The sequence below is a fragment of the Agelaius tricolor genome, unplaced genomic scaffold (genome assembly GCF_023055355.1).
Source record: "Agelaius tricolor isolate 1412-34295 unplaced genomic scaffold, bAgeTri1.0.p SCAF_17, whole genome shotgun sequence".
Classification (NCBI taxonomy): Eukaryota; Metazoa; Chordata; class Aves; order Passeriformes; family Icteridae; genus Agelaius; species Agelaius tricolor.
This window is the reverse complement of record NW_027269277.1, coordinates 16,870,101-16,897,969: the sequence shown is the minus strand read 5'-3', so window position 1 is coordinate 16,897,969 and position 27,869 is coordinate 16,870,101. Positions and strand designations below refer to the sequence as shown.

The 27,869-nt window shown below is 43.7% G+C and overlaps 1 protein-coding gene across 1 annotated transcript; it reads right to left on the bottom strand.

The window, feature by feature from the left end:
* Positions 1-58: 58 nt before the first annotated feature.
* On the bottom strand, positions 59-26,313 carry ALG13 (ALG13 UDP-N-acetylglucosaminyltransferase subunit). Its single transcript, XM_071442936.1, has 27 exons — positions 25,945-26,313; positions 25,367-25,535; positions 25,045-25,183; positions 23,739-23,840; positions 21,835-22,048; positions 21,426-21,509; positions 20,577-20,627; positions 19,815-19,861; positions 18,651-18,723; positions 17,255-17,336; positions 16,729-16,909; positions 16,481-16,494; positions 15,934-16,040; positions 15,117-15,225; positions 13,852-13,916; positions 12,844-12,944; positions 12,107-12,231; positions 11,199-11,433; positions 10,182-10,353; positions 8,108-8,258; positions 7,839-7,874; positions 7,649-7,704; positions 6,445-6,616; positions 5,140-5,262; positions 2,017-2,057; positions 994-1,177; positions 59-885 (listed from the first exon to the last, which is right to left on the bottom strand). Exons 1-27 carry the CDS (start codon positions 26,023-26,025, stop codon positions 620-622), a joined length of 3,180 nt encoding a protein of 1,059 aa, XP_071299037.1. The 5' UTR covers positions 26,026-26,313; the 3' UTR covers positions 59-619.
* Between the last annotated feature and the right edge of the window lie 1,556 nt (positions 26,314-27,869).

Here is a 27,869-nt window from a genome sequence, read left to right as displayed (position 1 = left end):
AACTTCACCACCACGGCCACCACCGGATGTGCAACAGCTTTCACAAAACAAATCTTACAAATATACAACAATACACAACAGATCAAAACATTATTCTTACACTTTCTACAGCCATGAAACCTATGCACCACTAAGTCAGACAGAAGAAATGCAGCTACTACAAATATGTGACCACTAGAGGTAAAGCAGCTTTGTTTTGCAAAATCTGAAAAAGTCAACTTATTTTAAACATTATTATCCCCCTCTAATGACCCTGTGCCCAGTGTTTACCTGAGTTGTGATGGCAGTGGTTCAGTGCTTCAGCAAGAACCAGGTGTTTAAGTGCTCAGTGCAAGCCCTCAGAGACACACAACATGTCTTTGCTTTTTCACATGCTTCCTCTACTCACATCCAAGCTGTTCCCTGCACTACAGTACTTTTCTCCTATGCTTTCCTAATCAACTAAAGCAACATCTTGTCATCTATCAGTAGCATAAACCTAAAGAGAAACATGAAATTTGAACACAGTTTGAGCAAACTGACTCAACTCTCTAAGAGAGGATAACATTTACAAAACAATATTAACAAGAGCTGGCAAACAAGAAACGAGAAGCCAAGGAGGAGCCTCCAGCTCCCAGGTTCACATTCCCTGGGGTGCATCAGGAGGTGCAGGGTTAGGGGAGGCCATGTAGCCCACCTGGGGTGGTGCTCCTGAGCTCCCAGCCTTGGCCACAGGTGGGGAATTTCCATGGGGAGGATTTACTGGATGCCAGGTGCCAATGTAGCGGTAGGCAGGAACCACAGAGTCAAAGCCAGGCACAGGCTGCTGGCTGAAGGGGTCTGACACCACTGGGTAATACACTGGCCCATAGGACAGGGGTGCAGGCTCTGTGTTTTGGAAGTTTCCTTAAAAAAAAAACAGAACAGAAAGCACATTCACACACTTCAGCCAGACTGATGGCCTTTTAATGCAGGATTTCACGAGTATGAAGGCAGCATTGCTCAAGTACAAACCATTTGCTGATGCCTCCAAGGGAACCTGGTGCACCTCAGCTTGCCCAGCATCAGGGAAGAGCTGGGGCACTGACTGATCCAGGACAGGAGCTGGCTCAGCATAGGCTGGGTAAACTTCCACTGGAGATGGGGGCAGCACTGGCTGCACGTACATCATGGAAGGCCAGCAGCTCTGGTGGCAAAACTTGCAGGAAAAGGAAAAACATGGTCACAGCCACACACTCTCCAGCCCTCCTCCAAATCACTGCTACTTTCAGAGCTAAAGTTAGGAAAAAGTGATTTTTTTTTTCTCTCCCTAGCCCTTTAAGACATATAAACAAACAAAACCCCAATCAAACCAACACAACCTACCAGGAAAGATACCTGCAGCAACAGCCACACTGCTGCTGTGTCTGAAGTCTTTACAGAGAAAGAAGATTCCCCCTTGCTAACTTTGTCATATTCAGAGATTTTTCCCATTTCTTCAGTTGAAGGAGCTCACATTGCTCTTTTTACTTCCCTGAGCAGCAGCACTGACACTGCACTTAACTACTGCCACAGAGAATGCTCCAGCAGAGCAGCTTTCCAGAACAGAGAAATGGTGCTAACCAGTCTGAGCTCAGCTGCACAAGCCCTAGGACACTCCATCCACACATCTCTAAGTGGTCTTTGATTTCTTATCTAAGCACACAAATTCTCTTAAGAATTGCTCAGGTTCTTTCCTTCTTTTCACAGAAAGAATATTTATCCACCATCAAAATACAAAAAAAAAAAAAAACCAAACACCCAAAAAACTAAAAGTAAAACTAAAAAATCACCACAACCCAGAGTAAAACAATTAATATGGTGTACTTCACATTTTGAGGTAGAACTTTACTTCCTGAGCCAGGCTTTAATCTCCATGAAGAAAGTCCATCCATATTAACAGTCCAGTGCACAAAATGCACATTTAGGACACTTGAAGTTTTGAATACATCAGTACATTTGTCAGGAAACCCAGCAGTTTTTACAGGCAATTGCTATACTCCTTTTAAAAGCACTTACTTGCAATCCCATATTAAAATAATACCGCAAGACCTTTGTATCTGAAATTAAAGGACAGGACATTAAAGAGCAGAGGAATATAAACCAAGAAGCAAAAGCAACTTCCATTAAGAACATTTTACTTGAAGTTATTCTTACTTAATGAATAACAGTATTGCAGCACTACCTTTTCTTTAAAATTTCAAGGGTAAAGAATTTATCTTGAATAGAAATAATTGTTAAACTAGTTTTATCTTTTAAATTAAATCCAGTTAGATGTTTGTGCAGTGGCAGAGCATTTGTCTGGCCAATTAATTATTTAATTCAATGACTACATTAGCTTTAGTTTTGGTTTATTCATCTTGATTACTCAAGTGAGAACTCAAGTTTTTTAACAAAATAATCAAAAAAGTTGTCTAAGCAACTAGGACTTCCCACAGAGCTTCTCACCAAATTCTGCACCCCTCCAACTGATATATTAAGCTCAGTGGAGGCAGGAATAAGAAATAAATTCCTTCCTCACAAGGGTACTCAGTTCCCTACTTTCTTGCAGAGTCTTTTACTTCTCTCTTCCCTGTACTGAATAATTTGTCCCCAGCCAAGTAAGTGATAGGCTGAGAAACAGTCCCAGGTGTGGGAAGGGACTTTGAAACCTCTCTCCAAAAGTAACAGGGTTTTGAACTTGGAAACATATTTCCAACTGTCCAAAAGCTGTGAAGCAGCTTTAAACCTTTCAAGTTGACTCACTGAAGGACCAAAAAAAAAAAAAAAAAAAAAAAAGAGGGTGTGTGTTTAATCCCATGATGGGGTTTTTGAACTGCGCATGAGAAAATTTGATTTCTTAGATTTCAATACAGATTTGCTTTGAAGGCTTTGAAGGAAGAGCAAGTGACCTATTCCACAGCACAGCCTTTGAGCTCCCAGCTGTACCAAAGCCAAGGGAAAGCAGGGAGACAACTCAAAAGGAATTTTCTAGGGATTCAACTCAGCAACACCTCCAGAGCTACCACATTCCATCCTCAAACACCCACCCTGCCCTAGACCAGGCTCCACAGTGCTTCCCTGCCCACCCATCTCCCACACTTCCCCAGCCCTGCTTCTGTGGCACTTGGTGTTGTGGTTTGCTGCAGGAAGGCAAAAGCATCAGCAAAGCAAACCACAATTTTAAAATGCACGTGGATTTATTCCTCTGCTGCTGCTGCCAATTCTCAATTCTTTTACTGCTCAGCCCATTTATCAGGGCAACAATCCATGCAGCTGTTTTAGGAAATGCTCACAGATCCTTCCTTACTTAGTCCTGGAGGTATTGGTGGTCTGGCTGTAACACTGACCATGGTCAGTAAAATAGTAAAAATAACTCAAAGGCTTACACAAGTGCAAACCTTTTAATATCTAGCTGAAATTCCATCTACATCTGGAAGAAGCTGGATTTTTTTTAAAAACCCAATTTTGTCTTCAATTGTTTATGCAAATCTATGCAAAGCAAGCATAAGAGCTGAATGAAACAGCTGCTTCCATAGCAGCAATAACAGTACAAAGGAACTGCTGGGAGACTGAAGTGACAAACTGACACTGGAAATACTGACATCTGTGGAATGATGGAAAAGAAACCAGTACAGTAGGAGACCAGTTTGTGTTTAGATTCCTCTTTTAGATGCCTGGAAATCAAGTCCATCCTCTGTAGAACATGCTGCTTATGAAGCAACAGCTAAGCCATAAAAAGTTACCCATTCTGACATGAAAATATAAAGACCACATTGATGCCTGATAAAAATCTCATCTCATGATAGGAGTTTTCACTGTGCTGCTGAGAAGCTCTGGCCAGTACTGAACACTCTGTTTCTGGAACACAGCAATTTCAAGCAGGCTTTTATCAACAGCTCCTTCAAATACATGGCACCATGCAAGGGTAGGACACCTGAAGTTAACAAACACACTTGACAAATCCTAAATGCCATTAAAACGAGATACAAGATGCTATGAAAACTGGAATAAATGTAGATACAACCAATGCTAGAGCCCACAACAGGATTTCCTCCCAGGTCCAGGACTCCAGTCTATTGACAAGTCCTGCTCTCCATCTATAGCAGGCCTGATGTCCTTAGCAAAGCACACAGAACTCCAGATCAATACTTCACCCTGCCCTACTCCAAACCTGCTGGGTTTCTTAACTTAAAGGCCATCATCCAGATTATACTCCAGCAGTGTAACATAACAGTACTGCACTGTAGCATTTAACAAGCAACCTCTAAAATTCCTACAGCCTGTGCCAAGGACAGCACCAATATGATGTGGACTGACTCAGCTGAAGAGCTCCAGGCAGGGTCTGGAGGGGTTAAAAATGCACATCCACTCCAGATTCTTGTCAGCACACTTCACACCCCATTCTCCCAAGTGGGGAAAGCCTCAGTTAAAGGGCATTCAACTCCAGCTGGAGAGCAGGAGCTCTGATGTGTGCATGGGGTCAGAGTGATGCTACCACAGCAGGGAAGGGAGCCAGAACAGCCAAGATGAACAATTCTTGGATTTGAGGGCACAGAGGAGGCAGCAGAGCAACTGCAGAGCACAGCAGCAGCAGTGTGAAAGCAGCAGGCTTGGTCTCTGCACTCACTGCTCAGTGTGGACCTGAGACACTGTCCCAGCTGATGGCAGTGTGTGTGACAAAGCTACACAGCCAAGGAACAAGCTGAGCCTACACTTCAGCCCTGGTCTGTAATACCACAGAATTACAGCTTGGAGCCATTAAGGAAAACAACCAAAATACCCCACTGAACCATGCAACAGCACAATTTATAAACACACAGTTCTTATTTTCATCAGTTATCAGGAAAGTGATTACTTGGCCACAAACAAGTATGATACAGGCCAAGCACCCTCTCCCTGGGCTTTCATTTATTTAAGGTACTGTCTAGAGCTGCAATAATCACATATTTGAGTCAGATACAAACTTTCTGTTCCAAACTGGGAATGAAAATGCTTTAGCCTATCTATAATATTATTTCTCATTCCTGTGAGTTACACAGAGCCATTTCTTCTCACTATGTATTCTCACTTGGTGTTCTGTTAAGCTTCCAAGGACAACACAAGTCAGAAGTGTGCTGGAGAGCAACAGGAGTAAAAATACAAAACCCCATCATGAATTACCTCGAGGCAAATCACTGCCACTGGGATCACAAGAATAAGCTGGAAAAACAGCACTGGCTTCTCCCACCTCACTCACTGGGGGAAGAGGAGCTGAGTAAATTGGGAATGGCACTGAAGAAACTGCTACAATTGGAAGGAAACAAATGTCACCCAAAAGGTTAGCTTTGCCATGGTATGTCAAACGAGTAAGGTGTTAACTTACATAATTCAGCATGCACTTTGACACCTTGGTGCCCCTAAATACAGGCTCTAACAAAATTCTGTTCAGCAATCACTTTAAAAGGCAAACAGAAGAAATTTTATAACTAGACAGGAAGGTTTCCCATCTCTCAAGCCTTAACTGTGCTTCTATCTGCAAGCTGCATATCCCAGTTAAAGAAAAAAAGTATTTTTCAATTATTTCTTCATATTAGAAGGCAGACCAAACTTCTCTGTTGTAACAGAACAACAACTTTAGGCTAATCACCTAAAGTCTTCAGAAGCATGACAGTAAACCCACAAAAACAAGGGAAAGTTTGAGACATATCAGGACAAAAATCTTCTGGATAGACAACTGTTAAATATCCTTTTAGGTAGCCCACACCTCTAACACAGCAGCAGGTTGGCACCAGTGAGCAGACAGCTTTGAGAACCATGCTGACTAAACTCTCATGCAGAGTAGGAACAAAAAAAAAAAAAAAGTGAGACAGAACTGAGCAGAATGGAAGGTGGAGATGTCTTAGATGTTAAATGAAAAGTTACAGAAGACAGGAAAAATGCTCTTTGTAAGAAGGAAAACAATTTTTTCAGAACTGCTATTTTTCTAAGAGCAAAGTAGATAGAGCACTTAAGGTGGAGAGTGCACCCTGTGCACCCACAAATCTGATCTCCTTGCACAAAGGAAACTAAGGATCACAAAATAAACTGGAACACCTCAGCCAGTGACTCTCTGGAAGTGATGGTGTTCTAGAGGCTTGCTACCTCAAGAGGAAAATTAGCTGGAGGGAAGGGGAGGTGAAAGGAGTCACACTGAACTTCTGCCTTCTGAAAAGAATTTTCTAGCAAACACTTGGCATTAATGGTTAAAGGTGGCAAGGGGGGAACCCAAAGCAGAGACCTCCAATTCCCACAAAAATTCAGGGGCAACAGCCCCTTCAAAACAAGAAGCCAGCAGCCAAATTACAGCTATGTGATTTTAAACCAAAGCAAGTGACACTTTTTTAAAAGCCTTTTAACACTTGTTTTGGATGGGGGGGAGAAAGGGAGGGGAAAATATAACTGAAAACTTGGAAATCCAAGTCCACAGCTGCAGTCTGTACACTCTACCTGGCCTCCCCACAGAAAAGGGAGATACTAGGACAGGCTGCACTGCTGTTTGTGGGGGAGCTGCTGTTATGACACTGGCTGGAGTGGAGGCAGCAGAATTTGAAGAGAGACCTGTAGCTGGAGCAGTATAAACATCTGTGGAGGTGGAAACTGTTGCAGAGTTCACCAACACCTGGAAAAGAGTCAAGAGTATTCAACAGTCTGCCTCTGCAACTGGCTTTGACAAAGACTATGAAAATACCACACACTTCAAAAATTCTCACTTCACACAAATCCATCTTGTAAATCCTAGCTGTAAAGCTCTAACTATGCAAACTCTGTAAAAATTGGCTTGAAAATACCAGCTTAGAGTTGCAGACACCTGCAAGGCATCTTCTGCCTTGCTTGTATGTGCAGGGAATTGCATTCTCTGCTGCCAGAGGCTGTGAGGGGTCCCCAGAAAGTGTCACAGTCCAAGCAGAGTGGTCACCTCTCTGCAGGGCCACCACAAAGAAGTGTGAGATACAGTTCAGAGTACCAGACACTACCTTCTGGGGATAGCTGTAGGAAGCCACTTCATCTGGAGGTGACACCAAGACTGGCCCTTCTTCCTGAAGGGATTCCAAAGCAGAGCATGGTCCATTTCAGTGGCAAAGAAGCCACAAGGCACACACAACACCCCTAGTTTTTATTTTTAAATTTATGGACTATACACTCAGAGTGTCTTTTGTAGCTCAAACACAGTTTTATTCTGGCATGCTCAGGACTGATTTCACACCCACTGTGGAGCAGCAGGTGACTAAAGATTTAGTTTCAAACAAAAAAGAAAATTAAATTCCAAGATAAGTTCTACCACAGATGAGATCTCTCCAGTCTCACAGAAGAGGGCTAAGATTAACTGGAACATAACCTGAAGGGTGGCCTGATAAAAGCAAGTGCTGTCTGAAGCAGAGAAGAAAAAGTAAACAGCACTCAAATACATATTCTCTCTTTGCAGAGGGAAAGGTGGCAAATCATTAATGTATCCAGTGCAATTCAGACTGTACTTGCAGACTCAGATAAAAACCTCACCATTCAGGGAGGAAAAGGATGGTGAATATACAAAGGAATGTTGATTTCATTTATTTTATTAAGTCTCTAGCCTACTGTGCATCCAAGAACATTTTCCATGAATGCCACACACCTCAAAGATCTCAAATCTGAACAGTCTGTGAGTAAAACTTACCAAGTTTGCTGTGGGTTCTGCTGAACTAAACACTGTTGCAGTTTCACAGTTGGGATCTGGAGAACGTAGGCAAAGTTAATTGAAAAGAGCTGCACTAAATCTAATCCTTCAGAAACATATAAAAAAGCTCATAATTGAGTGTATTACATTCACCAAATGTTCTATCAGTAAAGACTAAACTTTTACTTACCTGGAGATACATAGATATATTCCTCATGAAATTTCCCTACAAGGGAAAGAGAACAGGAAGTTTTGATTCAGGGGGAAAAAAGGGGAAGGTAAAAAAGCTTAAATCTGGAGTTATTGCAATTACACTTCAGTGCATCTATTAATATCCTCCTTTCAGTATCATCTCACTTTCTGTCCTTTAGGAGATGTAAGGAACCTACTTTTGACAATGAAAAGCACATTGAAAATCTCTTAAACATATTTTTGCCTATTAATCCTTTAAGAACTCACCATTTTCACTTGCTTCTTCCTCCTCCTCTAAGGTACTCAGAGTCTGCTTGTTGGATGGAACAGAGTTTGGACCTCTCCTTGCTACCCAAAATGCCCCTGGACCATGGACAATGGGAGCATGGCTACTGTGGCTCTGAAAAGCAAAGTCAGAAGCACACATTTAGAAATAATTTAGAACCTTTCCATGCTCTATAGACAGACACACAGAACCAGGCTGGCAGACCCAGCTTGCTGCAACCAAAGCTTACTGGAAGCATCATCTCTGTGTCCTTCCAATGCAACAAACACTTCTTTCCTTTTCCTTCTGTTCTGCCTTACACACTTAAGGCAATTCAGAAGCTTTACCATTTCCCTATGCAGGTAATCAAGCTGCTCCCTCCCAGAACTCAGCCAGCTTTTTCCCAAGCTCTAACAAAGCTGCAAAGGAAGGAGCAGATCCCAGACAAGGCTGCATTAGTGCATTCCTCATTCTAGAGCATTCCCCTCACACCAGCAGCAGATCAGTTCATCCAAACACTGATCACCATGGAGAAAGGTCATCTTCAGTCCCAACTACAGGAACCAGAAGGTGGCTGCTGGCATAGACAGCACTGTCTGCACCAGGCTGATCCACATGTGCAACCCTGACTACTTCAGAGAGCAGCACACCCCAAGGTTGCCCACAGCACTCCTTCAGTTTTTTACGTGCCCTTTGCTGCTGCACTGAAATAAATCTTTAGCTGCACCCCAGTTTAAAAGAGCAGTTCTCTGAAGGAGGAAAATAGGGTTGAGATGCTTCAGTAAAAGAAGCTGATTCACTCTTGTGGTGGCTAAGGTGACACTCAAAACTCTCCTCAGAAGCCACTGGTGACTATGAGATCGATAAAGTGCTCAGAGAGGCTTGAAAGATTTCCAAGGTTGAAGCAGAGATGGTAAGTCAGAAGATTCTCCCACCAGGCCTCTGGCAGCATGGCAGAGTCCTCTGTGAGATGCATCTTTCCCCAGGAAATGTCACATTCCTTTACTAAACAAGACAAGGAAGAGACAGAGAAAAAGCTTTGGCATTGACAATAACAAAGTCACTGAATGAGCATGAAAACCTATTCATTAGGAGCTGCAGGCAAGTCTAGCAAAGGGGGAGAAAAAGCCACTGAGCTGTATTGATTTCATGTTGGAAAAAAGAAATTGCAGGATAATGTGTCCTTATTCCTTGGCACTCTTGGAGGAAAAATCAGAGCAAAGATTACAGATCTAGTATATCAGAGCAAAGAAAAAATGACTGGTGCTGAAACAGCCCTAAGCATATTCTCTCTTCCTCATTTAAATATGAGTCTAACAATAGTTCACTGCTTCAACACAGCAAAATATTCAAATATACCAGGTTGGTGTGGTTTTTGTAATCTGCTTTCTTATTCAATTTATACCTAAGTATAAATTGATTTTTTTTAGCACTCCCAGCTTTGGACTAGGTTTAGGCTACAAAAAAGGAAAAAAAAAAAGGCATTTTAAAGTTTAAGAATGCATTGTGCCACTTTATCTACAACTCAACAAAAAGACTGCTTTAAGAAAAGTCTAGGTAGGTTTGCAGTTTTTTCCTGTTTCAGTAGCAGAAGAAACTGTGTCAGGAACAACATGGTAATCCAAAACATCACAACTACAAATTCATAGGGAAAAAAACCCAGGCTATCACTATCCAATTTCTGAATCTTGCTCCCCAAATGATAAATTATAGTGTGGCAAACAAGTGAAAAAGCTTTCTCCCACAATGTTTAGAGCTAGACAGATACGAACAGGAGGAAAATATTATGTTTTCAAACTGCAATAGAAAGGAGAAACATGATTATGTTTATGAAAATGTGCTTAAAAGAAAGCAAGTGTTGCTACTGAGGATACAAAGAAGGGAATACCTAGAAAAACTGAGGTTTCAAGCAGGTTTTACAGGAACTAGACTAATTTCAGTCTTCCATTGTCAAAAATGCGTTCACTGCTAAATCTTACTCCAAGTAAACCAAAAATCCTGCTGTATTTTTGGGTAAAGAATCACTGTGCATTTAGTTTCCCCCTCCTCCTCTCTTTCTGAGAGGCTTCAGCTTACCCTTTGTTCATAACTCACAGGCAGAGCAGGAAAAGCAGTGTCATCTCCTTCGATTTCACAGAAAGTGACAGTTTCCTCTGGGCCCTGGGGCTCCTGGGCAGCCCCTGGCACGAAGCCGTACTGGCACTCCTTGTTCACGCAGGGCAGCGGGCGGCGGCTGCGGCTGTACGAGCTGGGGAGCAAGAGAGGAGCTGAGCAGTCACCACCACCTGCACTTCCACCTGCCTTTGGCTGCTCAGTTTGAACTCAGCTCTTTCTGCAGAGCCACCAAGAAACCTGCTTTTTCACACTCTGCTGCAAACAGGCAATTCCTGCCCCAGCATCCTAGCCAATGCCTGGTAGAGCAATTTTTGGTGGAAGAGTTTTGTTGTCATTCACCAGGACAAGCTGTCATAACTCTGACAGCCTCTCTTCCCTGGGCCCTCAGATAGCATTCCCTAGAATGCTATCTGAGGGCCAAGCTGCTATCTTGCCTCTCAGTTGTTCACAAGACTGATTTTATTTCTTTTTATCCTCCCTGAAGTTAGTACAGCGCTCTTTATTTCAGTTGCTGCTTTGAAGAAGTATTTGAGACTCCTGGGCCAGCTCACTAACATGGGACTGGCTGGGAGCAGCCTGTGCTATTAGGGGTTTGTGACAACATTCTGATGCAGTTTAAGGTTTTTTAGAGCTTCCCTTGTTCTCTCTCCAGGTGATATAGATATATATATATATATATGTATATGTGTATATGTATATATATATGTATATGTGTATATGTATATATATATGTATATATATATACACACATATATATATATACATATATATATACACATACCACATCAACAAAACATGTATATACCCACATCTACAAAACAGGCAGATCCCCTGAATTTAAAAGGGAAAGAGTACAACTACCAGGAGTGCCTGCCAGCTTTTTTAGTTTTACCTGAACAGCACAAACTCTCTCCTAACCAGTCTGCAGCAAGATGAAAGTGAAACAAGTGACCAGCTCGTGTTTTCAAAGCTTCCTACCTGGGCATGCCGGAGTCACGGTGCTGTCTGGGAGGGTTCTGCTGGTGGTAGGGTTTGTAGGGTGCCATGGCTGCAGCTCCCTGGGAGCAGTGGATGGGAGGGAAGCGCCCTGAGGGGGCACTGTGCTGCAGCCGGGGGGGCAGCACTGGCTGCCCCCTGCTGTAAGCCACAGCCATGAACACTTCCTTCCCACGGACCTTCTTGAGCATCCTCTTCCGTGTTTTCATATCCATTTCTGCAGTTTCCATTGAGACAGAAAAGAGATTTACACTTTAAACCTGATCTATGGCCTCAAATGATAAAGTGAGGAATTAATATTTGAACCCATAGAGAAGAAAGCCAGTGGCTTGTTCCAGAAAAAGTGCATTGTAAATATGGACACTACAGACCCTTCTTTAAAAGAATCAAGCAGGAATTCTACATGATACATCTGACATGGGAGCACCTTCCCAGCTTCAGCTGATCCAATAAGTACTCAGTGTTAAAACCTCTCTATGCATGCTGCATTTATTCATGAAAGTAAAAAACCTCACTACTCCTCCAAATTAAATTGAGCCCATATTTAAGTGGGTCCCTGGTCCATCCACACATCTCTGCTCATGCCAGGTCAGACAAGCTCTCTGGTTCACTGACATGTCTTTTAGATGTTCTCAAGTGGCAAATTTATTCTGGGCAATTTTGAGCAATACCAAATTTGCTCTGTATCGCAATAGATTTGCACTTTTGCAAAGTCAAATTCATCCCTGTCTGAAACACAGCTTTCCATCAAACCCCTACAGTGGCCAAGTTTTACATCACAGGGGGAATTGAGTCCCTTCCAACATCCAAAGACTGCTACAGTTACAACTCCCATGAGCAACTCCCCTACTTCTCCAGGGAAGAAATGCTTCTGGAAGCCTCATACAAACCTATTCCTGAGAAGTGTCCACCTGTTACTTTCTGATAAGCTCCTCTTCTGTTGTGAGCCATATTCCAAGCAAGGACAGGAGCCACTTGTGACACTGGCTTTAAGTTTGCCAAAGGAACTGTGTGCCTGCAGGAAGGACACCCATGTTAGCAGTACCCCAGGGATATCCTCTTCACAATAACTTCAGCTGAATCAACACCAAGACAGAGGAAATAGCTTGTGAAAATAAATGATCTGCTTCTCTGGCACCAAGCACACATTACTGCTACTTGTTTAATAAGAAAAGACAAGCTAGGCTTTAGGTTAAACACTATTTTAGTTTAATCACTATTATTTCCTGGGTCAAGTCTCTCTCCCCAGCCTGTATTTGTGTGCCTCCAGAGGTACACCTAAAAGCAGGGGACAACACAGAATTTTTGCAGGATGTTGTCAATCAGAGCTTTGGAGGAGGGTGAATGATTGAACAGCAAGGGGGAGAAAGTGATTAGATTCACCAGAAGTGCCAATTATTTCGTTGCTTGGGTACAGCATAAAAACTCCAGAGAAACCCAACAGCAGAGGGCAATTTGCTCTCTGTGAATTAAGCCCAAACTGTAAAGAACAGTTTTACATTCCAGTGAAGGAAGAACAGCGAGATTTCACACAAAGCATTACAATAATGATTTTGGTCATTAGAAAAAAAACCAAAGCCCTCAACCAGAAAGTGTTTAAACTTGAAGTCATCAGCAGACTGCTTACTTTTCTGCCAGCTCCTCAACAAATACAGTCAATGTGTTGCTGTCCTGCCCAACCTCCTGGATGTGAGCATTGTAATACTTCTCCCCCGGTTCCAGACGCACCTGGAGAGAGAACAAGGAAAGCTCTAAAAACCTTGAACTGCATCAGAATATTGTCCACAAACCACGAACACAAAAGGCTGCTCCCAGCCAGTCCCATGTTAGTGAGCTGGCCCAGGAGTCTCAAATATTTCTTCAAAACAGCAATCAAAATAAAGAGCAGTGTACCAACTTCAGGGAGGATAAAAAGAAATAAAATCAGTCTTGTGAGCAACTGAGAGGCAAGATACCAGCTCCCTAACTTATTTTCATCCCCTGTGCCCAGCAGATAAGTGCCAAGGAAGACTGCTGCTTAAGAACTTGAGGAGAACAGAAGATAAAGTAGGAAAAGGAAAGCTTTGCACAGTAAGAAATAAATCACTGAGTGAATAATTAGCACTACCTTAAAGATTGATAAAAAAATGTGCCCTCACTACATATAACCTCAGAATACAAAGAAAACAGACCTTCCTTTCAGCATCTCCTGTCCAGATCATTCTACTCCTCCCTTTTTAGCCCTTCCCTTTTTATTTTATAAAAATATTTTGCTACCTCACTTTTGAGAAAGATAAGACTATCCAGAATTGTTGCTTAGCCCAAGTGAAAAATCTAAAGACAACTACATCAAAAGCACCCCCTTGTGCATTTTGAGCTCTGCCTGGAACTTCCACACTCAGAGAATGTGGATGACAGGTTTACACTGAATCCCCAAACTGCTTTTCTATCAGACTACCAAGTTTAAAGGTAGATTTTTAAATGTAAAGAAATTACATTTAAAAGTAAAGAAATTACATTTAAAAGAACACCTACAGGGGAGAGAATTAGAAAAGCATTAGAGAATTCTATGAAGTCAAATGACTTTATTGTTTATCATAGTCATTTAAAGTAGTTTTAACAGTTGATCATAACTGAGTCTCCTTTGAGTACTGACCTGACACTTATCTCCTAAGTAGTACTGTCTCCCAGCAAACACCATGTAGTCAGTTTTTTGAAGCTCTAAAAGGAAATGAATAAATAAATAAATGGGGGGAAAAGCCTTTAAGCTACTGTTCTTTCTTCACATATTCTACAAGTATTTCATGACAGCAGCCAACTACAATTTATAGGCCAATTGAATTAAATACTTCCTGTGCATACCTGAATATTCCCCATAGTAACAGTGGAGTAACTCTAGGTGTTCTTACAATAGCCCATAACCAGGCTAAGTCACATGAGACCAGCAACAGCCAGATAATGCAGCAAGCAGCACTGCTACAACACTGCAGCTTCTGTGGTGGCACAGAGCTAATCCTGCATTTAATATAAATCCTGGAATTAAAAATGTTGGACATCTCTTATCTTGCCAGAGTCCCAGTGGCACTTGGCAAACATGAAATATCATCTAGGAAAAGCTAACATTGCCTAAAGTCTCCTTGCTGTTAGATTTCAGCTTTTTTTACCTCTGTTCCTTGCCTGGCTTTTCTGCACGTCAGTATTCTACACAGATAATTGGTTACCACACTCTGTTCCAAGAATTTTAATGATCCTCATTACTGATTACGCCGTGGTGAAATGCTGGAGTTCGTCAGCATGCAAAGCACTTTGGGTCAGACATCAAGCATCACTTAAAAACTTATCTTTCTTGGTAACTTCTTGCTTTACAGATCAGCCACATTGAATGCCAAAAAGCAGCCAACCTTTCCCAAGCCACAAGAACCACAAAATCTCTGCAGAATGTTCAAGCCCAGGAGGGCTGGGAGGCAGGAGAAAAACTCATCTGACAGATCTCAATGCTAAATTTGAGATCTTCATTATTATACAATTCTGAGGCCAAAATCGTGCTCTAAAAAGAAGTCTTTGCACACATGCAGTAACAAAAAACTCTCACATTTGAATGCTTTCCAATACAACAGAATGGCTACGGAGTTCTGTGCTCTGCTTTGAATCCTCCTATTTCCTGTGTACAGTCAATGAGTAGCAGAGATCAGGTTTTTAGCAACCTTGTACCATTATACAGTATCAAAAGCTGGGTATTTTGTGCTTTGAATGGCAGACAGGACACCAAGAACATGTCCTACCTACAGCTATCTGCTGGGTTCACCTGTGTCCTTCACATTTCAGCTGTGAAGAAAGAGGTGACTGGACTCAAGATTCATAAATGTAATGGTAACCCTACTACAGGAAGAGTTTTTGGCTTTTCCCATTTCCAAAAGATACCTTTTCTACTGTCCAGCCAAACATCAAACTCCACATTTCGATAGATGGTAGAGTCCAGTGCCTTTAGCACTTTATAAGGAACAGGCATCTTTGGAGGATTTTCTGGAGGCTAAAAACAGAATTGGAATGGAGCATTAACAAGTGCATTTCATGTGTTCAGCATAGTCTCTATTCTGCCAGCATCTGTGCACCATTTAAAAAAGTACAGATGCTATTTTCCAAAATTTTCACTTCCACTGTATTTCCCTAAAAACTAAAACTCAAGAGTATGAAAACAGATCCAGGCACTCAGGTGCTGAGCAAACTGACTCTGGAAAGCAGAACAGGCTCAAGAGTAACACTTGGAATTGTTCTGTACTCAAAATGAATCAAAGGAAGCCAACCAGACCAATGATGCCACAGCTTCAAAAGTAAGTGAGCATTTCAGTTATTGCATCTGAAAACTCTGTACAATTTCCAGAAGTATTCTGAAACAATTTATACTATGGTCAAGACAAAAGTGAATTAATTTAAACCACATTCTGGGAAAAACAAACAAATCAGGAAACATCTGCTAAGCTCCATCTTTTGGAGGAAATAAAAATCAGCTAGAGAAGGACTAGAGAATTTCAGAAAGTAAAAGAGCCATTTCCAGTTTAAGAGAATCTCAAGGGCAAAACCAAAAGACAAGTAGGTGAAAGAAATAAACCACCTACTAACCAAAAATACGTTTTTAGAAAGTGGTAAAGAGGATTTAGCCCTAACAAGGGTAACATCATACAACAGGAAAAAAAAACCCAAAAGCAAACTCTAAGGATTTTTTCCTGAACTGCCAAACCTTTTGTTCTTCAATGCTTTGTTTGAACTTGCTTTCCTGTGGATTGTCAGCATCATTGCCTTCCCAGTCATCCAGTCTAAAAAAATTGAAAATAAAGATTACAAAAGCTACAACACACGATTTCCAGCCAGGATTAGTAACACCAACTGTTCAGACAACCTGAAAAAGCACCATGGTGCCATCAAGTGGCACATTTTGCCTTAAACACCAGCAAGGTGCAATGCAGTGCAGGACCAGCCTTTTCCAAGCTTTAAGAACTTGACCTTTGCTTGTTCCAATACCCACCCCTAATGAGGGCTACTGCTTGCATTAGGAAAGGATGAAGGTGATGCCACTGACTGAATTCTTGCACTGTCAAGGATAAAAAGACACTCTGTGCCAGGTACCATCAAAACCAATGCTGTCTGCAAGCATTCAGAGGCAGCTCTCAAGCCTTTCAGAGCTATGGAGCCTTAGAATACGTCTCTCATTAAAATATAATACAAAAGCTCTAATGAATAAGGACCAATTTTACTTACAAATAAGCTGTCATTTTACAGTTACACACAACTATAGCAGAGCCTGCAGCAGAGGACAGGCAATTATATGGCACTTCCCAGCTCCAAGAAAAGCACACTCTCTTCCATGATATACTTGAGCTTTGTGTTTGTGTCATAACACAGGAAGAAAAGAGTTAATATTCCATAAAATTCATAGAAACTTGGAAAAGTTGTCCTCTGCAAGGTTTTCAAGTTTTGTTTTGTTTTGTTTTTTTTTTTGCTTTCCTCTTACCAGATCCCCCTCCCAACATACTACCTCTTTTCTGATGGATTTCGGGGCACTTTTTCATGGAGACAACCAAAGTTTGCATCCTCACTTCCTACAGGAGCACTGTTTCTGTTCTTCTTGGATCCACTTCGAAACACCTCAACTGCAGACCTTAATTCTTCCTCATCCATGCCAAACACATCTTTGTAGAGGATCTCATATAATACAGCTGAACAAACCAACACAAAGCTCGATAATATGAGATCCATAAGAACTCCTGCAGTTTAAGGCAGGCAGATCTTCAGATATTATCTACTGTTACAAGGCTGTAGTGACATCAAATGCAGGTAAGGACAGGATCATAAAGTAACTCAGTTGGGAATAAGGGACCTCTGGAAGTCATTTAGTTCAAAACCCACTTAACAGGTGAAAAAAATGAATCTATGCATAAAAAATATACTAGAAGTGAGCTTCCATCTCTCTTCTCCCCACCCCTGAAAACTGAAACAAACCCTGCCTCTAAACATATGAAAACACACAATTCTCTTTCACAGAAAAACGATTTCAAGTTTACCCTGGCAAATGGCAGCATTTTCCTGAAATTGTTTTGTATACACAGAGTCATAATGGCCGTTACCGGAACAACACAGTAAAATCTGGGAAAATTAAAAAAACAAAGTTTTAAGGCTGGAATGATGTAATCCCATCAATTATGATGAATTCAGTAAATTCTGATATCCTTTTATTCTACAGTTGACACCAACTCACCAAGAAAACAGTAAATATTCTCAATATAAACATGAAATGCTGAGCTTTTTTTGAGCTGCACCATCAGCTCAAAACTGAAATTTAGGTAAAGTCTCTAAGTAACTTTGTATCATACAAAGAAAAAAAAACCCATCTGTACATCCTGCTGTATTGAACATGAAATAGGAGCTTGTTTCCAAGACCACCATTTGCTCAGGAGGTAAAATAAATACAACCCATTGCATGCAAACTATCCCAAGCGTCAAAGGCACATTTCATCCTTCTCTACCTGCAAGACTAGAAGAGCATTTACTTCTGTAGCCCTTAAAAACTTGCTTTTAAGAAGCAAAAGAGATGCTTTCTGCATCACAGGCATTGACACATCATGTAAACACGTGCCACCAAACTTCTTGGCACACAACCACAGCCAACTGCAATGGGCAGAAGCCCTGAGGCAGCTGTCAGCACACTGCCAGCAAGGATGCTTCCCAGAAAACCAGCTCCAGAAGGAGCCCAGATGCCAGGACTCTTAATTCTGGGTGCTCTGTGGATTCTGCCAACACAAGCTCTCCTCTTGTGCTGAGGAGGAGCAACACCAGAAGGAGCTGCTGCCCAAACTCAACAGTGTAATGCCAGACAGCTGCCAACACTTAATGAGACTTCTGGTGGGAAAGCCTTGAGCACTTGGACCATGCTGCTTGATTTTTAAACTCAGCTCATTCTGGAATTAAATTAAGCTACACAGGAAACCGTGTAGATGAAGAAAGAAGCACATGTAATGAAGACAGCAGTGCTCATCAACAGATCAGTAACAGCTGCAGCAGCACAGGTTCAGAGCAGACTGGCCACCTTGGCAAATCTAGCAGCTCACACTGAAATCTACACCACAGCAGCTTCACTGGCATCGTGCCTGAAGTAGCCACATAATTGTGCACCCACATCTACACAACTCCAGAGGGGTCAGATATAAGGTAACACACAGTATTTATCCTTTATACCCCTTCCTTTTGCCCCTATCAGTGTTGATGTAGATAAGCTGTTCCAGTAACTCACTCTAAACCGGGATCAGTTTGTAGGTCACAAAAATCAATTTGTTACAGTCATCCCTTCCCATTAACTTCCCCTTTTCAGGAAAAAAAATTGCACAACTCATCCAGCTTCAGGAAAAGTAAGGAAACAGACTGGCAGGGAAACAGCAGGAAATTGCCCTCACTTCTACTGACCTTGTCTTCAAAGCCATTGTCTGTAGCACGTGTGGGTGCCTTCCCAGGGTACCGGTACACAATGAAGTCTCGCCTAGGTGAGCAGAGGGAAAACAGGACTTGCAAGAGCACACTCTCAGTAAATCATCTTATGAAGAAGTTTCCAGGGACCAGTTTAGAACTGTTGGTTTATAGAAAATCAAGCAAAACATTTTCCCTGATAAATGAATGCTACCATAAAGGAACAGCCATATGAGCAAACCTATCTTGAGGGGAAAACAAAAATTATCTGTGAAAGACCATGCTGCTTACTCATAGATTAAGTCAAGTACTTACACTTACAGAAGGGTGTTCTATTCAGTCTAAGTGATTTAGGCACCCTGCAAAAGGACTAGAACCTCACTGCAGGGAGCTAGTAATTCCTGCTTTACTGCTCTTACTATTCAGTAGGAACAGGAACAGTAATTATTCTTACTATTCAGTAAGAACAGTAATTCCTGCTTTACTGTTCTTACTTAATTTCTGTTCTTACTATTCAGTCTAAGTGATTTAGGCACCCTGCAAAAGGACTAGAACCCCAGTGCAGGGAGCTAGTAATTCCTGCCAAACTTCAGTTGTTCCTTTAGTACTGGGACAGAGTGAGCCTGCAAAAAGGGGCTTCTATCTCCTACCACTAGAAAGCCAGACTGCTTTTTACAATTGGCATCATTTAATTAGCTAAATTCAGCAAGACAGCAGCACCTGCACAGTTCTGTGTTACCTCTGAAATAACCAGCAGTGTTTACACACCAGGTAGGGCAGGTACTCCTCACTGTTGGAGCTTTCAAGAACACCTACATGAGTTTTAGCCATGCTTGAAACTACCACACAGTGTTTGCACTGCACACAGCTCCTCAGTTTTGCCCATTTTCCAGTCTTCAGCCACTAGAAGCAAACACTTGACATTCAAGTTTAATATCAGCAAAATGATAACAAACAAGCATCTCTGGAAACTGACCCTGCCCTCAATCCCCATTAGAACAGTGGCTGTGATGGCATCATTTACATGTCAGTTAAGTTTTTTAGGGAAGCATTTTTCATCCTGTTTCACACATTCACCTCTCAGTGGCAAACACACAAAGTTTTGGGGCCAGAATCCCCACACCAAGGGCAAAACAAAGTAAACCTTAAGAAAGAGGTACGTACTTGTACATCATTGATAAAGCACTCAATTCCAGCTGGCCAGCACTTTCCTATGCAATAGGATGAGATTATGTCAGATAGCAGAAGAATCTAAACATCAACAACTATATTCTACATTTCTCTAGTATTAAAATTCTGTACTATTAAAATAGCTATTCAAAATCATCAGTTTGTTAAAGCAATAATGCACTGAAAGTTGAGATATAAGGATTTGGGGGAGAGTGAGGTAAAAGGAGTCTGCTGCATGGGGTGGCCACAATTACCAAAATTTTTAAGACTGAGCTGCTCCAACACATCACTGTAGATATATTTTTTTTTAACCCACATTTGTTTCAGAAAGTGCTGCACTCACCAAAGTTACTGGTTAAAGACTAAAGAACTAGAAGTCTGAACAGCAAAGGAGGAAGCAGGGGATTGTAAAGCCTGACAGACATTTCATTTAAGGTACACTCTGCATATTTAGTTTTTTTCTTCTTTAAGAATTACAGTTATGAATAAGCTTTTACTGTCCAGCCTGCAGAGACTGCTCCTTTGCACCCATGCAAATTCCCTACTAAAACTGGTATTGTTTATACATGTACACTTTGTTCACATTTATCAGTACAAACCCTTAGTATTACTTATGTAATTCATTCCCCAAGATCTGGGTCTATCTAAAAAAAAAACCCCTCAAACTCAAATAACCACATTTCAAATAACTATCTAAACACCTTCCTGATCCAGTCTCTTCAAACTTAAATCTCTTAAGTCTCAAATCAGGCTTACCTTTGGATCTCCTAGTCGTTCTAGGTATTTCTCAAATGAGCCTTCCACATACTTTAAAACAAAAAAAAAAAAGAAGAAAACAGATATAAAAACTTTGGCAGTTGGAAAGCAAAGTTAAAATTAAACCTAAAGACTGCTTAACAGCTACCAGCTGTTGATTTGGAGGGGGCAAGGCACATAGAACATAGGAATGATTTGGGGTATCAAGGTGAGAATACCAAGAGATTCTAAAAAAGTATTAAGGATATGAGTCCAAGTAATATTCAAGTTCCTCCTACATGAACTTGATGATTCAAGATCATCATTAAATGAAGCACTTAAATAAAGCACTAATCATAGATTAGATTAAGTGCTTAAATGTGATTAGAGGGAAAACAAAGAAAAACCCCAAAACACATCAAAACCCTACAATACGAACCACACACACACAAACTGACACAGATAAAACCAACCAAAAAACATACCTCAAAAGTCCACGACTTTACAAAATTATTCCAGAATTTCCCACCATCTTTCAGTATTCATTTCTTGCTCCAAAAATCTACACATATCCCACCTACTAAATCCTGCAATGGTCACGCCACAGAGAATATACTACACAAATAACTTGCCCCACTCACTACTAAGGTTTTAATAACTTGCTTATTTACAGGAACTTAGAACCAAAGTCAAATATAACTTGTGCAACTGCAACTCAATATAAGGAAGCAGTCACCCTGGAATTTCTCCTGTCTTTCAAGCACCAAGCGTGACAAACCATCGTGTTCTCGGTGCTAAACCAGAGACCTTCTCCCACAGCACCTCCCAACCGCACGGACCCAGCTCAGACACAGAACTCACGGTACTCACGGATTCAAACCTCGACTGGTGCCGCCTCATAAAGGAGACGCAAGCTTTCCTAACTTCTGCGTGATGAATTTGAGATGAAAACAGCTGGGAAAATAACGGTAACAAAGAGATAACGTCAATAGTTTAACTCACGCCTCGCGTTAGGCATGAATCCTCCAGTCTAACGCCACCACAACAGGAGGCGGTGCAAAGGCTGGGGGCACCTGGGGCACCTGAAGCTGAGGGGAGCCCAAGCGCCCGGAGCCGGTCGCACCCATCCCCACACACACTCCCAGCCATCCCCACCCATCCCTCTGCCACCTCCTCGCCCTGGGCTCACGGCCGGCTCTCCGGGAGCTCTCTGGGGGCACCCCCGGCCCGCCCCGGGCCTGAGGCGCCCCGGCTGCCCCCAGCCCGGCCGGCTGCGCACCTGCTCAGAGACGGCTCGGAAGAGACAGGAGGCGTCCTTGGCCGTCATCTTGCGGTACAGCCCCAGGCTGCCCAGGTACTCGTCCATGGCCACCTCGCTGAAGGACTTCTGCCCGAAGTACTTCTTGGAGCCTTTGTGCATCTTCCCGGCCGGGGCGGCTGAGGCAGGCGCGGAGACGCGGGCGAGGCGCGAGGCGCCAGGCTCGCGGCCGCCGCTAATGAGGCGCCGCTAATGAGGCACCGCGCCCACCTGCGGGACGGGACAGCCCGGCCCCGGCCCCTCGGATCCCGCCGGGGCCATTTTGGGTTGCTTTAGGACAGTTTTTAGAGTGCCCGGCGCCCGGCCTGGGTGCGCATCCCAAGCCGTGGGAAGCGGCTCCTCCCGCAGCTGCCTTGGCTGAGCTCGCTCCTTCAACTTCATCGCTCGGCTGCGGGGAAGCAGCGCGAACATCGCTCCGCTGGTTATCCAGGATTGCCTCTGCGCTCCCGGGCTGGAGGCGAGTTGTTACCAGTGGGTTTGAAATAACTCCGTAGAAAACGTTAAGGGAGTGAAGAATCTTAGTGGTTTCTAATCAAATATTTGGGGCAAACTTTGGGGGATTGGCAAAACTGAGCCTTGCACAGCTGTGCGGCCTGATTTCTGATTTATTCCACCTGTGGCCCTTTGTGTTTGATTTGAATGCTTCTATGTACATTTAACTTCCTCATGAAAATTGTACTAAGACATCAGATGGGCCAATTCAGGAGTTTAATTTTCTTGTTTTAAACAACAAAAGCAACACTGTCCGTCCCCCCCCCCCCCCCCCCCCCCAATCAAATAACGTCCCGGTAGGAAGGGCAATTAGCACCAATTATGCAGTTCTAAAGTTCTAGAGCATCAGAAGCCTAAGAACATGCATGAACATTTTAAAGTCGAAACCCCCTTTGGTTTTCAAAATATTTACTTGAAGAAATCGATGTAACACATCATTGTTAAATTCGATACTCTAAATGGGAAGCTCTGATCAGCATCGAAGAATCCCAGAAAGGCTTGGGTTTGCCAGGACCATGAAGTTCATCTGGTTTGAACACCCCTGCCATGGGCAGGGACACCTTCTAATATCCCAGGCTGCTCCAAGCCCTGTCCAGCCTGGCCTTGGGCACTTCCAGGGATCCAAGGGATCCAGGGACAGCCACAGCTGCTCTGGGCACCCTGTGCCAGGGCCTGCCCACCCTCACAGGGGAGAATTTCTTCCTTACATATAATCTAAATAGAAACACTGGATGTGAAGAAGTCCAAACTGATGGGTTATGATGGGGTAACACCATGCAAAAGGAGCGATTGCATTGCCAAGCCCATTCCTGTCCTATGTTTTACTTTGTGGGTAATCACCCAAACAAAGGGCAGCAAGTTTGCAGCTCGTGACTTTTTTCACCCGGATGCACCACATGTCTTTTTCCCTTTTCAGGCTCAAATAGCTCAGTTTTAAGCTCTCTTTCAGTGCTTCTGTAAACACATGAACTAAGAGCTGAAGGCATTTGCAGGACATCAAAGGAACATCAACAAAGAGAATTTATTTCCACCTGTACTTGGCAAAAAAAGGTCAAAAGACCACAAGGCATATGCCATGCCTGTAAAGAAGTAGTTTAGCTTGTCCTCATCAGTGGAATTACCATCCCAGTGCAGCTTTTGTGATAGAAATATGTCTGTCCGTGCCACAAGACAGTTCATACTCCCTCCTTGTTGGCATTGTACTCTTTTAAGCATAAAGCTGAATGAGCTTGACACTAAATTGGAAGCCATTTAATATCAGTTAATATTAAATGATATTTTCTTTGAGTGTTTGGCCCAGCTGCAGATCTTAAGTGGAGGAGATGAGACATTTTATTCCAACTTTTTTATTTCTCTGTTTTGTTTATTGTAACTCAAAAACTTTATCCAAGAATGAAGCAAACTTTTCTGGCTGTCCAGGAGGAAAAGGTTTCAAAGCTGCCAAGTCCATCGACTGCAGCGTCTCCACAAGAGTGCTGTAAAAACAGACCAAAAGCAAAAATTAAAGAAGAAAGACCCATCCCATAGGGAATGTTTTTATACAGTTTTCTTTCTAAGCATCCATATGTAATTCTTTAGCATGGAAAGGAAGAGAATGCCCAGAGCAGCAGGCCCCAGCCAACACTGGCTCGTAGGCAGCATTGCTGAGAACACACTTCCATCAGCTTCCTGAGACAAACTCAACTTTTAAACTTTCTAATCTTCTAAACTTTTAAACTTTTTAATGCTGGGAGACTGAGCAAGATCTGAGGCTCTGCTCCATAAACCATAGGAGGAAATCCTTCCTATTTGAACACATGGCAGAGTTCTCCCCTGATCACAGAGCCAGAAAGAACAGCTACATCAATCTGTTACTTGCTATTATCAGGCTGAAAATAAAGCTCAAATGCTTGGCACTGCCCAACACAAAGAAATAAAAATTCCAAAGCTGACAGAAGCACCAAGATAATGAGTTTAAGAAACTTGCTCAATTTAAATGAATGCCAGGCCTGGTCTGTTCAGAAAGCTCTTCTGAAACATATGAAACTCTGCTTGCAGGGTAAAGGAACAAGATGCAGACTAAGTAATGGGAGTTTCATTTTTTCTGCCTTCAGTTTAAAAGTCATCTTTTATTTTTAGAGTAGATTTAATCACAAGTAAAGAGAAAACAGTAAGATACAGTCAAAACCAGGAGAAAAAATAAACCTAACAGGAATCAGGATGAACTTTAAAAAAAGGAGCTAGGAGTTTTGGTGATGGTGGGATTTTTTAATGCATTGTTTGTTTGTGGGGTGGGTTTTTCTCCTGAAGGGACAGGCAGTAGATCTGTGAAATTCCTTGTCAGAGGGTATGGTGAATTCAGGAAGTTTGGTTAAAAGGGCAGCCTGAATGAGTACTTGAAAGACAGGGGTATTTAAAGTTACTAACCAGAAAATATCTGATTTATTAATCCCCTGAATCCAAGTGTTTTTCTTTTTTTCATCTAAGTACATGTTACCTCAAATGGAAAAAAATAATTATAAGAGGTCGTGGTCAAAAGGCTTGGTAAGTGATAAATTTCTACCTAGTGTTAGTCTGTTCACTCTGGAAAATGTAATATCCAGATGGAGATTACAGAGAAGGATGTAAATGTCCTTGTTGCATTCTCAGCTGTGCAGTGACATGGACTGAATGCTCTTGCCCAGCAGCTCCAATCCATACCTGCAGTTACAGTAGAGGACATAGCCATCTCTGTGCAGCTGTTTGGCCAGCTCAAGCTGATGGTTGTGCATCAGCTTGTCATTTATTACTACTATTAGTGGTTTTCCTTTCTCTAGAGTCTCCAGGCAGCTACCAGCACCTACGAGAGAAACAGAAAACATGGTGAGAGATGAAATATCCCCCTACATGCTGCTGAAACAGGGGAGCCTCTTAAACAACCCAGCTCTAGCTGCGGACCTCAGCACTCCCAGCCAGCCCAGCCCAGGCCGGAGAGACCTCATCCCACGGACCTCCCGCAGCCCCAGAAGCAGGCGGGCTGTACCTGCGTGGCTGATGACCAGGTCTGCTCCCTGCAGGTCCTCAGCCAGCGAGTCCTTGAATCGGAACGCTTCCACCGCCACGGCCGGGCTGCTGCTGGGCTGCGGCGGCGGCGGCAGCGAGCCCCGGCCCACCTGCAGCACCAGCTTCTGGTACCCGCGGCTCTGCAGCGCCTGCGGGCACGGCACCGGTGAATGGAGGGGATAATGGGGTGGGGGAGATGGTGGGGAGGGAGGATGAAGAGAGAGATGGAGAAGAAGGGGGAATGATGAGGGTGGAATGAAGGGGATGAGGCGGGGATAGAGAGGGTGTGTGAGGGGTGTGCCCAGCTCCCGACAGCCCCGGTATCGCCGCCCGCTCCCCGTCCCACCCCGCTCCACAGGCCGTCCCTCCCGTTCCTCCACCAACACTTCAGGTTTCTCCCCCGGGAATCCCCGAACGGCCCCGGCGCCCTCAGGCACCCCGGCTCCGCTGCCGGGACGCGGCAGGGAGGGCGGGGCAGCTCGTGGCGCGCAGGCGCCAGCCCCGGGAGGGGAGGCCCGGCCTGGCCCGGGGCCGGTGTCGGTGTCTGGGCCGGCTGACCTGCAGCGCGGGCGGGGAGCTGGCGGCGGCGATCAGCTCATCGAAGCTGGTGGTGCCCACGGTGACGAACACGGACTTCATGGCCGCCGGGACGGGCCGGGCCAGCCGCGGAGCCGCCAGGGGGCGCCGCGCGCCCGCGCACAGCTCCCGAAATGGCGGCCGGGCTGAGGGGAGGGACGGGGCGGGCGGGAACGCCTCCTTCCCTCACGGGCCCGGCCCTCCCTGTCCGTCCCTGTCCGTCCCTGTCCCCGACAGTGGCTCCTCTTCACGGGTGTTCCCCTGTCCGCCCGTTTCGGCGGGGCTGGTGCCACTGCGCCGTGGGGTTCTCCCTGCGGTGCCACACCAGCAGCGATGGTGGCCGCTCTAACGAGCCCACTGTCCGGCAGCGTTTAGAGGCTGTTTCAGGCTTTTAGACTTTAAAGGAGAAGAGGTAAAAATAAATTTGGAAAAGAGATTCGGAAACTTTTGGCCAGTACGTGTTATTTCAGAATTGGGGACGCACATAACTCGCGGACAGCCCGTGTGGGTGTGTTCAGAAGTGCCATTGCCAGAGCAGGGCCACAGCCACCTTCCCTTTACAGACTGACCCTGGCCCAAGCCTCCCACAACACTTACTGGGGGAGTAACACTTTAACTTCAACCCCAAAATCATGAATATTAAATGTGCTAGCACAGTTATGAATATTAAATGTGTTAAATGTGTTCACTGAAGAGTAAGAATGACCCCTGAACAGTTGCACAAACCGAGCTGGCAGTTTTGTTTCTTATTAGTAAGTGTAACACAATGCACAATTTGCTACAAAGATAAACCAAAGTTAGGCATCTAAATCTATTTATTCCCTGAATTAAAGTCAACAGATGAGGTCACAACTGTATACACAGTTGTGTATACATGGTGTTGGAAGAAGGATGCAGCTTCTTGTGGAAACCTCTGATTGCCATGTTAATGCCTTGTTCACAATGCTCATTAGCCCCCTGTTGTTTTCATTTAGTATAATGAGCCACGCTGAAATGTTTCTTTATTTTTGATTAAAGCAAGTAGTGCTGACAGCAGACACTGTCTGGGGGAAAAATACTGTAGAACAAAACATTATTAGTGTCCTGAGTGCACAGGGACTTAGTGGCTCTGCCCAGCCTCATCCAACTCTTGCTGTTTTCCCTCAGGAAAAGGAATCTGGGAGCTGAGGGTGGCCACAACACCAGCCAGGTAAAGACCTCACCCACAGGGCATGGTCCAGTGACCATCTAGCAAAGACATGGACACAATGTCTGCCCAGGAAACCCAAACAGCACTTCATGAATAGAATTAGCAGCAAAGACCCCCACAAGTGACCTCTGTCATCCCAGCATGAGAAGGACATGGTTAGGTAGGTTCAGAGGAGGACCACAAAGAGGCTCAGGGGCTGGAACACCTCTGCTGGGAAGACAGGCTGGGAGAGCTCAGTGTTCAGCTTGGAGAAGAGAAGGCTCCAGGGAGACCTTGGAATCCCTTCCAATGCTTAAAGGGGCTCCAAGGGAGAGCTGGAGGGACTTTGGACAAGGGCCTGGAGTGACAGGACACAGGGAAATGGCATTAAACTGAAAAAGGGCAGATTTAGACTGGACATTGAGAATTAATTCTTCCCTGTGAGAGTAGTGAGGCCCTGGCACAGGGTGCCCAGAGAAGCTGTGGCTGCCTCTGAATCCCTGGAAGCATCCAAGGCCAGGCTGGATGGGCTTGGAGCAGGAAGGTGTACCTGACCACGGCAGAGAGTTAAAACTGGATGAACTTAAGGTCCCTGCAAACCCAAACCATTCTATGGTTCTGTTTAAACCCCAAGGTTAAATAAAGTCCCTGGCCAAGAGTGTGAGTGGAAGCCCCAGCTGAGACTGGTCAGACAATTAGTGCAGTCAGGGCCCTGACAGCTGTGGGAGAAGAAGGTAGA

Coding starts and splice junctions, on each gene's coding strand:
- ALG13 (XM_071442936.1), bottom strand. CDS start 26,025: ATGAAGTCCGTGTTCGTCACCGTGGGCACCACCAGCTTCGATGAGCTG. Junction 7,705..7,838: donor ATATATCTATGTATCTCCAG/GTAAGTAAAAGT, acceptor TACGTTCTCCAG/ATCCCAACTGTGAAACTGCA. Junction 5,263..6,444: donor CTTTTCTGTGGGGAGGCCAG/GTAGAGTGTACA, acceptor TTCCAATTGTAG/CAGTTTCTTCAGTGCCATTC.